At 34.4% G+C, this 14,264-nt stretch overlaps 1 protein-coding gene across 3 annotated transcripts in view; it reads left to right on the top strand.

The window, feature by feature from the left end:
- The window catches only part of COP1 (COP1 E3 ubiquitin ligase), a 242,286-nt gene that overhangs the window by 65,639 nt on the left and 162,383 nt on the right, over nucleotides 1–14,264 (top strand). For all 3 annotated transcript variants that reach the window (XM_058540005.1, XM_058540004.1, XM_058540003.1), the window contains 2 exons: nucleotides 1,777–1,836; nucleotides 3,562–3,638. In XM_058540005.1, coding sequence (XP_058395988.1) covers nucleotides 1,777–1,836; nucleotides 3,562–3,638 — 137 coding nt within the window. The remainder of the gene's footprint in view (nucleotides 1–1,776; nucleotides 1,837–3,561; nucleotides 3,639–14,264) is intronic.

Consider the following 14,264-nt stretch of genomic DNA (forward strand, 5'->3'; position numbering starts at 1 on the left):
TACCCGCACTCCCGGTTTCTATGATAGAATGCTGTCCCCTTCTTGATAGTTAATGCAGGGCTGCTGCATCTTCCTTTGCCCATCTCTTAAACATTGGTGTTCCCTACCATCCAGGTTTTGTTCTCATCTCTTCTGACTATACTGGTTAACATTGGGTGATTTCATTCATTGTCATAGTTTCAGATTTGTTATTTCCCTTTCTCATAGCTTTTATGGATTTGTATGTATTATTATTTACCCTGCTTATTCCATCTTTCTCCCCTGTCTTCCGCCTGGCAAAATTCTATTAGTCCTTCAAGGCTCAGCCTTTCATTTGATTTCAGATCTAATTTCAGTTATCCAGCTGCCTCTACCCTCCTGCCAAGTTTTCCATCTAGGTTAGGAGCAATCTGTGTTCCCTAAATTCTGTGTGCATACCATCACCATAATGCTTACTATTTTAACTATTGGTTTTCTTGTTTGCCATCTCCCCTAAACTGAGTTCCTTGAGGGCAAAGGCTGTAGTTTTCTAAATCCTGTTCTTCTCAGTATTTAGCAAAATACTTAGGATTGATAAATATTTGAATTAATAAGTTATTAATTATATTATCTACTTTGTATATATTCCCAGAGAAGAGAAGGTGCTAATGTTAATAAACCTTAAAAGTCTGTTTACTCTTACCAGTCATTAAAGAAATGACAGTTAAATAATAAGGTAGTGCTTTCAAGAAGTAGTATAGCATAGTGGTTAACAGCATGAATTCTAGAGCAAGAAGGCTGCTTTGATTTGAACTCCACTTCCGCCACTCACATGATGAATGATCTTTGGCAAGTCCTTTGATCTTTCTGTGTTTCATTTTCCTAATATGTAATTGTACCTATTTCATGTCTGACAATAAGTATTACATAAGTATTCATTATTATTGTTTTACATTTTAAAAATTGGTTCAATATATCTGGGTTAGAGTAAGACAGCATCATATATATACTGGTGATAGAAATTTAACTTTGTATAGTGTTTCTGGAAAGCAGTTTTATTTTATATAATGAACATTTTCTACTCTTTGTGTCTTTTGATCAAATAATTTCATTTTTAATAATCTCTTAATAAAATTTGAAATGCAGACTCATATGTTCCAGAATTATTTCTAATAGTTTACAAACAACTGAAGTCTCTAGTGAGAGGGGAATGGTTAAATATATTCAATAATATATTCAATAATATATTTAACCATTCTAATTTAACCATTTTAATTAACAATTAAAATATTCGCGTTTTAATGGCACGGAAAAAGGTTATGATGCAATAGGTATCAAAGACAAAACATTCTCTTAAATATGTTTTAAAAAATGCTTAAGAAGGAAATGTTAAGATACTAACTTGTGATTGCTGTTGGGTGGTGGGATTTACCCTCTTGGTGATTAATTTTTATTTTTAAAATGGGATCAACAACTGACATGCTGGTATTAATTGCTGACAATTAAATGAGATAATTTGAAAGACAAGTTCTTTGGATGTCTTGTATTTTTATTGTCACATTGTAATTCATTGTGCATCTTTCATATTTTTATTATGAAGTCATCCTTGTTGTATTAAAGAAGTAAAACGTTGTGTTTTCTTAAATATTGTCTCTACATTATATTTTAACATAGGCTCTTCCAGCTCTTTTTGCGTGTGGGTTTTGCTATTAGTGCCCAGTTTCCTAGAAGTCATTTTCCAAATATAAAGTTATTTTATGATTGTAGTGATGCCAGTGTGGTTTGGTTTAGGCTTTCTTTTTTCTCTTTTATCTACAGCAACTGGAACAGATCCAGAAGGAGCTAAGTGTTTTGGAAGAGGATATTAAAAGAGTGGAAGTAAGATATCAAGAATTTCTCACATCTCTAGCAATTTTTCAATTTCGTTAAATTGTCACTTTTCCTTTAAATTGCTGCATTAAATTTATGAGATTGATCTTTGTTATTTAGAAAGTGACAGATGTTACTTTGATTTTAATTGAGAGTACATTTTTGTAGACAAAACTTCCTGAACACTTTCTTAACGATAAAGTGTATTCTAAATTTGTTTTCACAGTGTTTTATTGCCATAATTATTCTTGGGTAGCTTGAAAAAAAATCATTCAGTTTTCTTGGTTTGCCATCATATTAGCTTAAATCAACTCCCACAAAACCCTCAATTATTACTATTAAAGTAATATGTCACAATTTTGTTCTTTTATTAAGTAATTTTTTACATATCTACTGTGCATTCCTAGGTGCTAAGGTTAATTTAAAAAGAGATATGAGAATACATTACCAATTATCTAGGAATTTATAATATAGTATAGTCTACTTACAGAAATCTATTGGAGGATCTTTGAGAGGCTCATAGGCTGTTATGATGTGAGGTTATTGTCTTCAGGTATATTTAAATTTAGTGTTTGTTTTTAGTTATTCACATGTTATAATTTTCTTTTGCTGGTAACATAGAACATATTAAATGATCCTGAGTTTAACATTTAGTGGAAGTTCAGTATCCCATGTGGCATTCCTAACTCATTACTACTATATTTATGTCCCTTGCTTGGCTGTATGATTCAACTAAGCTTGGATTAGTCAAATTAATTCTGCTTGATTATGTATCTTTAGTGGCAGTTTAAAATTTGCTGTTTTTTCATTAATTAAAATGTAGAACATAAAAAAGAGGCCAGGTTGTTAGTATGATTCAGAGGCGTAATTTATGCAGTAAAAGTTGATTAGGAGGCCTTTTTCTCTAGGTTAATGATCAAAAGTTAGAATTTAAGTCATTATTAAATAAAGCTAATATTTGAATCAAGAGGAATGTTACCTTTCTTAATATTTGCAGAGGATATTTTTTTTTTTTTTTTTTTTTTTTTTTTTTGTGAGGAGATCAGCCCTGAGCTAACATCCGCCAATCCTCCTCTTTTTTTGCTGAGGAAGACGGCCCTGGGCTAACATCGGTGCCTATCTTCCTCCACTTTATATGGGACGCCGCCACAGCATGGCTTACCAAGCAGTGCGTCGGTGCGCGCCCGGGATCCGAACCAGCGAACCCCGGGCCGCCGCAGCGGAGCGCGCGCACTTAACCGCTTGCGCCACCGGGCCGGCCCCTGCAGAGGATATTTTTAAAGCAGAGACTGACATCTTCTGTTCTTCTGTGCTTTAGAGAATTGAACCTAATGATTCAGTTACCATACTGTCATATTTATCTTATTTATTCACAGGTTCTTACCTGGATTAATGATGAGCTAGTTTACTGTTCTCATAGTGTACTATACATATTATTTAAAATATTTACATTTGTCTTTTTCTGTGTTGGTGGCTTCATTAGAGATGAATAATATTTATTAAAGAGTTTCTAGTTCTTTAAGATTGTGTTCCATAGAAAAGCCTTATCTCTTAACTTTTTAGATATCCTTGCTTTTATACTCTGGTGAGGAAGCCTTGAGAAATTTGGATATTGAGACAAAAAGGGTTTGATAAAAATCTGGGAATGGAAAGGAATATAATATCATAGCTCTTCTTGACTTACACATCTTCTGTTTGGAGTATCTCCTATAACTCAAATAATTGTGTTTTCAGGAAATGAGTGGCTTATACTCTCCTGTCAGTGAGGATAGCACAGTGCCTCAATTTGAAGCTCCTTCTCCATCACACAGGTACAAAGCTCCAAACTTGTAATTGCTTAGGATTTATATTAGAAAGTACACATATGGTACTCGTCCTTGGGAGCCTCTTCCATGTAATGTACAAAACCTCTGAGAAATTACTTTTGGTCATGATCTAGAAATGAGATTCAGATGGCCCATCTGTTTTCTTAGTGCTTTGAATTTTCATGCCAGGAACAGTCACTGAGTAGAATATTGTAATATTATGAATTCACTGTTGGATTAAAAGTTTGGTGGATTTCTTGAAATAATGATAGCTTAAATGTCTTGTGAATTAAAATCAGATGACATTAAAAATCTATAATTTGAGAATATGAAATGATAATATTGGGGAAAAATTTGATCAAGTAAAACCTTGGGCTTTTCCCATAATTTGTTAAGTTTTTTTGGGCAGATTACTTTCCACAGATTTAAAATGAAGGCATTAGATAGATCTGTTAGTTTAGATCTCCCTGGTGTCTTCTGATGACTCCCTGTTATTAGTTTAGTTGTCTTCCCTTCTAAATGCTGTTAGAGCAAGGATTATATTGTCTTGCTCATGACTGTTTCCTTAGGTTTTGGAGTAGTAGTAGTGGTGACTGGCCTCATTCAGTATTTGTGAAATAGAGTGAATGTCTGTGGTTTCTTCTAAAGTTCTATTTGATGAACTATGTACTACCTAAAATTTGAATTTGAACTTTTTTGCTTGAATTCATCAAAGTAAGAGCAGTTTTACATGTTTTAATTTGCTAATCCATTTAGGATAATGGTCCAGTGGAAACTTTTCAGACAAATAGTTTTAGGATAACATGGATTAACAGGCAGTCTAATGCCGGTACTAAAGATTACAGTATCTTTCAGTGTCAGTTCAGGAAAGCAACTGTGGGTCTAGTTTGGTACGATATGTGGGGAAAGGAGCACAGGGGATGTTCTAGTTAAAAAGCATTCTTGAGATGTTTCATATTTTTCCCATTAACCATTTTATGGAGAATTCTTATGAGTTCTAGTTGATTCTGGGGTCACTTTAGCTGTGTAATTCAGCTTGTTTTCCTCCATATTTTCGTTAACACACTTGGGAGTGACTCAGTCTGTGGGTTATTGTTATCTCTAAGCTAGTTTTACTTCTGATATACATGGGATCTTTGTCACCGGAATATTATGTGAGTGCATGCAGGCAAGCAAAAGTTGTCATATCACAAGATATTTACTAATAAACTGACAATTCCCCTTGTCATATCCCTCTCTGTTTAATAGTAACATTTCTTTCTCTCTATTGTGTCCAAGTCTTTGTTATTCATTCTCTCACTGATGGCTGTTATTAACATGTGACAATATAGTCATTATATTCATTTAACTGGCTCTATTTGTTGAATGCCTCTGATGTTCTAGGCACTGTTCTAGGTGTTGAATCTAGCTGGCAAAGTCCCTGCCCTTGTGGAGCTTACCTTTTGGGGGGGTGTATATGTGGAGGTTGAGGGAGATACTAAATAAGCAAATATATAATGTAGTAGTAGTACATAACATGTAAGTAGTACCTTAGGAAGAAAAATTAGGCATACTAGGGGTTTGCAAGAAGATTCTATTTTAGTTTGGATAGGCAGGCTTCTCCAAGGAGGTGACATTTAAGCTGACATATGAATGAAGTGAAGTGTAAATATGACAGAAAGTCATGGGAGAGTTTTGAGCATGGTCTGATTGAGATTTTAAAATGTTTTCTGGGGTTCCCATGTGGAGGACAGAGAAGAGACTGTCTGTGTTCTTCCAAACCCCCTGCTGTTGAAGCTGGGAGGAAAATTGGGAAGCATTGCAACAGTCCAGAAGAGAGGAGATGATGGCTTGGGTTAGGATTTTATTGGTGGAAGAGACGAGAAGTGGTTGTATTGTAAAATAAAGTAGCAGATCTTGTAAAAGATATAGGATTTCATGAAGTCTATGAAAATGTTGTTGGAAAATTACTAAAATCATTTGTAAAGCTGTCGTCAAATGAGTTTCTGGCAGTTAGATTGGTTAACAGTTGAAGGGAAAATAGGCAAACTTGATATTTTCTTCAAAAGAGTGTTTTGATATTTTCTTAAAAGAAGTAATTTGAATATCACTCAAGGTTTGAGAGATACACTTGGGAAAAATGATGTAGCCCTTAAATACTCTTGGAAAATGACCCTTAAGATTAAGATGTGAAATTAAAGATGCTGGGAAGAATGTTATGTTATACTACCAGTGTTTGATTTTTCTTTGTTTTTAAGAAATAGCATGTGGTTACGATTATAATAACTTTTCCTCCCCATAATTATTAGCTTTGTTATTTAAATGCGAGACAGGTTTTTTTTTTTTTTGGTGAAGAAGATCAGTCCTGTGCTAACATCTGCCACGCTCCTCTTTTTTTTGCTGAGGAACACTGGTCCTGGGCTAACATCCGTGCCCCTCTTCCTCCACTTTATATGGGATGCTGCCACAGCATGGCTTGCCAAGTGGTGCGCGCCCGGGATCCGAACTGGCGAACCCAGGGCCGCTGCAGTGGAACCCACGCACTTAACCGCTTGCACCCTGGGCCAGCCCCATGCGAGACAGTTTTTATTTTTATTCCTTACTGTAACATTTTGATCTCTCTTTTAAACAAGTTTACTTCACAAAGGCTTTTTGTAGACTCATGCATTTTTTTCCTATAATGAGGACCTTCTTTATATGTCAGGTCATAGAATCTGTTACATAGGTTCTGGGTTTATGATTAGATTATGTATTTAAATAAAAAGAAAAACAAAAGACAAATGATGATATTCTTGCCCCTCCCCCCCCATTCTGTCTTCCATCTACTATGCTAAGCTGTAATTATCATATCTTGTCTGTTCTCTTCCTGCTGCCTTGTTTAGACCCGTCAGTATCACATGGAGTCTGGCAGTGGTCTTTTAACTATCCTCCTATACTGTGTTGCCAGAAATCTGATTGTGTTTCTTTCCTGCTTAAAATCTTTCTGTTGGCTTTTCATTGCTTGTAAATTGGTTTAGATCTCCCTTTTTTGCATGGCCTTCCATAATCACCTGTACCCTGTCTACTATTTTTGTGCTTTAGAATTGAATTTGACTCCCAAAACAGGATGTTAGGGTACCTTTGCTTAAACTGTTCCTTTTGCCTGGGAACTTCTTCTGGATTCATCTCTTAAGTAGCTGCTCTCCAAGGTTAGATGATTACAAACATATCTTAAGAAACTCTGCTACGCCTGCATCGAGGACTTTTGAACATAAATTATGTTTTGCTGTATTTTAATGAAGCTTATCTGTGGGAGAAGTAGTTACACCAGTTGATTGTTTTATTGTTGGGAGTACAAGGGTTACTTGCCTTAACTCTGGCTCTGTACCTTGCACAGGAGTTGATCCCATAGGTGATGGAGGATGTTAAAGAATCTTACGGAATTTTAAACATAAACTAAAACAAAAAGAAACACAAACACAGAAAACGAACTTCCTTGGCAATAATATAGAGGGTACTTGCATATGTCTGTAATTTGTCATTGAATTGATAGGTAATAGAAATGTAGCAAGTTATGAAAACCTTTTTTGAAATAATACAATTTCCTTTATTTAGAATATTTGAAGGATTTATTCTTCAGTCAGTCAGTTTTTGGAGTGTATCGGACATGTAGAAAACACTATTTTAGGCGCTGGGGATACAGTTGTGAATATGACAGACCCTAGAGTCCTGCTGTCATGGCTACATAGCCTTAGAATGGAAAATAAGTTATGCTGGTGAATTAATTATTCTGCTTAAAATATGGTGTAAATAGACTTTTTGCTTCTGAGAATTAAAATCATGAAAATACGTTTAACTCTAAAATTTTAGTAATTATATTTGATTAGTAGGCATTTCAGGATTTTTAAAAAACACCTTTGGATTCTTGTTACAAACTGTAATTGTCTCTGCTTGATGAAGATGTTAACAGTCTATTCCAATTCTGAAGTCTGAGATGTGGATAGGCCAGATTTCAGTGTGCTTGAGTATCAACCAAGACTTTTGTTTGAAACGCAAATTTTTGAACCCTATCACCAAATCCGATCGTGAGGGTCTGAGGTGGTCTAGAGATTCAGATGCATACCTGGGGGATCATACTTGAAAAATATGTAAACACTGGTTTGGTAGATAGTGAATATGTTTGTGATAGTGAATATGTCTGTATTACTGACATGTCTTGAAATAAATCTCTACATCAGATATGCTTATTTTCTTTTTCATAAAAGAAAGCTCAAATATTCAGCACTAGAGTTTTATAACTGTCTTTAGCTTATTTCATGTTTTGGTGAGAATGGGGTAAAATTTCTGTTTATTTTACTCTCTACTCTGTAAAGTTACATATCTTTCTGTAATGTCTTAAAAACACCTCAAATCAAGTTCCTGGGCTGGGGAGAGCCAGAAAAGTTAAAAATAAAATTAAGTCTCTAGGAAGAAAGCAAATTATTGGTATTTAGCAGCCATTCCCTATTGATTCCATTCATATTCTGTGATTAGATTCTCTTGCTTGTGGCTTTTTGCTCTTTCAGGTTAGAGTCATACGGAAACTTTTCAGCCCTTTGATTATTATAGGTGTACCTTGATTCCGGGAAGTCAGGGATGGGAGAGACTGGGAAAACCAAAGCTATGTACACATGGTAGCCCTGGCCGGGATATGAGGGTAACTGAGTATGAGCGTAAAACTTCATGTGCTGTTAACCATTTTCCATTTCTGCTACTTACTGTCTCTCCTCTACCTAAGTCCCAGCATATTTTCCCCATTCTCCAGACCCTCTACCTTTGAATCTCTTGTTGTTGTTTTTGGAATGCTTCCTCTACTTTCTTTGCTTTTAAAGCCTTTTTCTGAGGTTATTTCAGATAACTGGGTTTTTATAACACTAAGATTTGTAGCAGCTATATCATCTGATAATTAAAAACTTCTTCTCTGTGAATTATAACTGAATTGTAATCTATTCCCAGTTATTGGAAAGTGGTAGTAGAATATAAAATAGTAAGAAAGAAACACCTAATGAACTGGGACTTGCGCTAGTTTTGTTGGAAGCAGATGAGTCTTGTCAGTCTTATTCTTCTCAGCTTATTCTTTTCTGTTTTTGAAATTCTGCCAAGCAAGTTATTTACTTCCAAAGGCAGTAAAGCACTAGATTCAGACCTGTTCCATCTTTCAGAAATTTTCCATCATATTGGCTTTATACATCTGCCAACAGTAAGTTTCTCCCTGAGGAAACTTGTGTTACAAAGAAAACTTTAAAATGAGTTGCCCTTTTGCTTTTTTTTTTTTTAACTTTACTAATATTATGGAATTACAGACATTTTAAAAGGCAGTATATATATTAGGTTCATACAGTCCCCTTATGCACTTTATAGCTACAACCCTTTCTAACCATGTACAATAAAAAGGGGACGAAAGGGTGTTGGTGAACGTTTTCTCTGGAGTTATGAAATACTCTGATATCTTCTGTTCTTTGAAGAATAAATTGAATCTCTGTCTTTTTTTAGATACCATAGATACATTCTCTGGAGCCTAATATTTTTATTATTGGACTAACCCTGCATTCCTCAAGTACGTTCAAGCTTGTGTGATGTATAGGTTCCCATAACTTTTTTGGAAATCTTTGGAGTCAGAAGTGTTTTAGAATGTGGTGTTGTATCTGCCCCCCACCTAACCCCTCCCCCATTTTAGAAAGGTAATACAGTATGTATGCCTTGTGTTATGTAATACTGATGGAGGAGTAACAGTTCCACATAATCAAGCACATTAATATTTCAGCATTGAAACATGAATGCTCACAGATAGTGAGATAAATGGTATCAAATTTGTTCAGATCAGGTTTTTCCTTCAAATAAGTTATAAGGCATTTGATTTTCAGAGTTTTGGATTTTAGGAATTGAGGTCTTACGTAATCTTTTTGAGCCCACTATTTTTAAAAGCAAACTATATATTGCTAAAAAGGTCATTGTAATCACCAATGTTTGTTTATACAAATTTTGTTGTATAAAATTTGTTGTGAAATATCTCATTGAAATTCTTTCAAATATAAGACGAGTAGTAGCACTGCTTATTTCTAAAGAGTCCTAAACAGACAGTGTATAAGAAAAGATGCCATGTTAATTTTCAATTGGATCTTGCATCAAAATCAGGAAATTATTATTGTTCTAGAAGAGAACTGTATTTATTTACAAAAGTTGTAACTGTCAGAGTAACACAGCATCTGTACATTAGGTACTATTTTGTAATTTACACATATTATCTCATGTAATCCTCAGGACAAATGCTATGTACTAGGTTTTTTTATCCTCTTCACTTTACAGATGAGGAAATTGAGTCAGAGAGATGCAGTAATTTGCCCAGCATCACACAGTTAGTGGTGTAACCAGGCATCCTTATCTAACACAGGCATCCTTACTCTAGAGCCTGTTAGGAGGTGAAAGGGTTTTGGAAATCATCACAGAGTTGAGAATAAAACATTGAAAAGAAGATAAATAGAAGCTTTCAGTTCAAAAATGACAGGGCAGTAATTCTTGAAGAAGAGAAAACATATGTTGCTTTGGCAGTCTTACGTGAGGATTCTGGAATTATACTTCCTGGGTTTAAATTTCAACTCCACAACTTACTAGCACTTTGACCTTAGGCAAGTTTATTAACTTCTGTACATCTCAGTTTTCTCATTTATAAAATAAGGATAATAATTCCTGTCTTGACTGGTAAAATGTGATAATACTTTTAAAGAAATGAGAATAATGCCTGGCACATAGTAAGCACTTAATAGACGTTGGCTTCTGCTGTTATTGTTAGTAGATAGATGGTCACGTTGATTTTGGATGATTTGTGTGAATAGTTGTGTCAAGTGTTAAAGGTTATGTGGAAGTAGAAAAGAAAAAATGAACACGAAGACTGATTTCTAGTATCTCTTGAGGTGTTGGCAAATTGGGACCACAAGAATTTTGGTTCCTTAGTAAATGGGATTTACTGTTAATTTGATATTCAATGCTTCAGTTTTTGTATAAAGGAAACAATAATACAATACACTCTGATGTAGCAGAGAAAAAGCTCTATGTTAAGTAATGGATAGAAAAGCATTATTTTGAGAGAAGCAGGCAATTTAGCTCTGATCTGTTTGTAATACTAGGGATTATTGCCTTGGTGGAAAGGCAATATAATAGTGACAAACTTTGCTGTTTTAAAAAGGTAAAACCGTGTTTGGTTTTAATCATTATTAAAATTTATGTCAGATTATTTTCAGGTTACATGTTGCTTAGGGTGTTTTGTTTTGGGGAACTGGTTCGATAATTTTATGTAGAATTCTGAAGAGAGGAACAGGGTTTGGCTGCTGTAGCCCCATATAGTTGATTAAATGTAGAAGTTTATTTCTTCTGTCTTAAGTTTATACTAGTAAAAAAACAAATCAGTGATAGCAGTTAGTATAATTTCATGTGTGTATACAGAGCATTTTTTTTTTTTTGGTCCATTCAATTCCCTTATTTATTTAAAAAAACCTCATATTTATTTTATGTTAAGCCTTAAATGATCTCAATATACTTTATTTTGCTCATAGCTTAAAAAATTCTCTGTAATTTAACTAGCTAATGTTGTATCTATTTATAATTTAAATATGAATAATCCTTTTTCAAATAAAAGCCCAATCTAAAACTAGTCACCTATTATTTTTACCAAGAATGAACCACTGTTTTCTCTTAGCTACCTGTTTATTATAGATACAGCTTATATGCACAATTGACTTAACTCTGTCTGTTAATTACAACGTATATCTTTGCTTATGAAAGCAAATAATTTAAGTGAGAGTAGTTGTATGACATCTAGTTGCTTAACTGTGAATTTCCTTTGTAACTCGAGTTAACAGCTGCATAGTTGATTTATGTTTTGAGCTAAGCTTCTCATTGTCACCAGCAAGAACATTAGGAATTTTTTTTTATCATCTTATTTTCCCTATCTTGATTAAAGTGTATTTTTCCTAACTCAGTTTTAGTTACTACCCTGAAATTTTCTTCTTGCCCTGGCTATTCTTTGATGTCTTTATTAAATTTTTATAACTTTATTGACATTTATTTGAAATACTCGATGATTCTCTTTCATATTTATAGGTTGCTGTTTTTTCACTTTTCTCCTTAAATTATGTCTATGGAATGGGTTGGACTAATCTAGGATTTCCCCAGTCTTCAATTAGAGAACATGATGTGCTTAGCATGGTAGTTCAGTGTAGACTCTGGAACCTGACTGCATGGGTTTGAATCCTAACTCTGCTATTTGCTAACTTTGTTACCTTGGGCTGGATATATAATCTCTCAGTGTCTGAGTTTCCTCACTTGAGAAATGGGAATGATAATAGTATCTACCTTAGAGTTATGAAGTTTAAATTATTTAAGCCAGTGCCTAGTGCATAGTAAATGCTCAGTAAGTGGTATTACTATTGTTGTTGTTACCATGTGGTGATTGTGGCTAAGTCAGAGTTAAGAAGTAGTAAAGCACCGGAATCAAGAGGACCCAGCCCAGCCAGTGCTTCGTAATATTCTCTTCTAATCATGTTACTTTACACACACACCTAAAAAACAGAATTAAAGGAGTTTATTTTTCCAGTTTCTTTTGTTGCAGTCCTGTTGCATTAACAAATTTTTCTTAGTAAGATTAAGATCTGATATAAAATAAATTTCAGACTTTGCAGTAATTATTAATAAAATACCATTTAAAACCTGTAATTTCAATATCTTTGACAAATTGATGAGTTTCTTTTTTTTTTTTTTTGTGAGGAAGATTAGCCCTGAGCTAACATCAGTTGCCAATCCTCCTCTTTTTGCTGAGCAAGATTGGCCCTGGGCTGACATCCGTGCCCATCTTCCTCTGCTTTATATGTGGGACACCTGCCACAGCACAGCTTAGATAAGTGGTGCATAGGTCTGTGCCTGGGGTCCGAACCTGTGGACCCCGGGCCACTGAAGCTGGACACGTGCACTTAACCAGTATGCCACAGGGCCACCTCCCATGGGCATTTTTTTTTAAGATATATTTGAAATGTAGTGTTATCTCACTATACATACTGATATATATATCAATATAATTCTTCAGGCTTACAGTCAAATCTGAATTCTAACACCATGAAAAATCATGTCTAGAAATTGCTCTGTTCTGTTGACCTCTACATGTGCAGCTATGTAATTTTATTAATATTGATACAAATGCCAGGGGATTGGATTTCATTAGTAAAAGGAACAGAGATTTTGAATACATGGCATCTTCTCCTTTTTAGCCCTCTTAGTCCCTGGGTAGAGTATACTGAAAATAGCGTGTGATCTTGTCGTCCCGGGCATGACTTTGTGCAGGGAAGTGAGCATTGGTTATATTTCATCAAAAGAAACCCATTACGAGATTGTGTTAATTCTTTAATTTGTAGTGTAAATGCTTTGAAGGCTCTTTTTTGTATAATTGAGTCTTAGTATAGGAACAGTTAAGAACACAATGAATTGAGATCTGATAATATGTGCTGCTTTTTTCTTTTAAGACTACTATGAGAACAGTTCCATCTGATTTATTGTATTTTTGAAAACGTGAGGTTGTATGTTATTGGCTAATTTTATTCATAGAGGGTAAAATTTATTGAATGTTTACCATGTTTTGGCATTGCACTGAGAGCTTAACACATTGATTTAAATCTCATACCTCCCTGAAGTGTCTTTCTCATTTAATGGATGGAAAAACTAGATTAATAAGATTAATAACTTGCCCAGGGTCATTTAGCTGCTAAGGGATGAAATTTAAATCCACTCTATGCTCTTAAGAGTGCCTCTCATGTTATAACCTTTGAGGTTATTTGAGTACTAAAATAAAGAATGATTTTGTATATTTATGTAGAGAGAACCATTTTAATCTGTACCCTCTCTTGCTTAAATTTCATTAGGGTAGACAAGAATATAAACATTTTTATAGTAGAAATAGAGAAGAAGAATTAGAAAATGTAAATAATTGTCAGTTTTTCATGGTTGATGTATATGTTATGCCGTTTTCAGGTGTTAATAGTCTTCATAGGCTAATTTATTTTGTCTAAAGATGGGAAGGAGATAGGGATGATGAAGTAATAAGATAGAAATGGTAAGATAGAACTAATAGGAAGGAAAAGATAGCCTGGACTTCTAGAGGTTTTTCTGGGGTTAGATGGGAGAATGCACAGAGGATTTAACCAAATAAAACAAACCAATGCAGAATGCAGATTATGTTTGACCAGGGCAGAGAAAACTAGTATATAGGTTTTGGATTGTGAAAGAAAGATTATTGGTATTTTGTCATTTGTTCCATTCCTTTGACAGTTTTCTTTCATATGAGATGATTATCATAACATTTTGGAGCTGGAAGGAACTCTAAATAATCTGGAAATAGCTAGTCCTCACTCATCTCACTTTCCAGAGAAGGAAAATGAGTGATTATAAGGCACTTGTCCAAGGGCACATAGCTCTTTAGTGGCAGAGCAGGATGTGTTAATCATAGCTTTTGAATGCCTGCTTGTGTTCTTTTCCCAATACTCTAAGTTCTCTTTTCCTTAAATAGATTTTCAAACAACTTATTAAACTATCTGAAAATGAAATTGAAGCAGATCCATCTATATGTACAACTGTCTTGTGATTATTCTCTCT

This window comes from Diceros bicornis, chromosome 4 (genome assembly GCF_020826845.1).
Source record: "Diceros bicornis minor isolate mBicDic1 chromosome 4, mDicBic1.mat.cur, whole genome shotgun sequence".
NCBI classification, from domain to species: domain Eukaryota; kingdom Metazoa; phylum Chordata; class Mammalia; order Perissodactyla; family Rhinocerotidae; genus Diceros; species Diceros bicornis.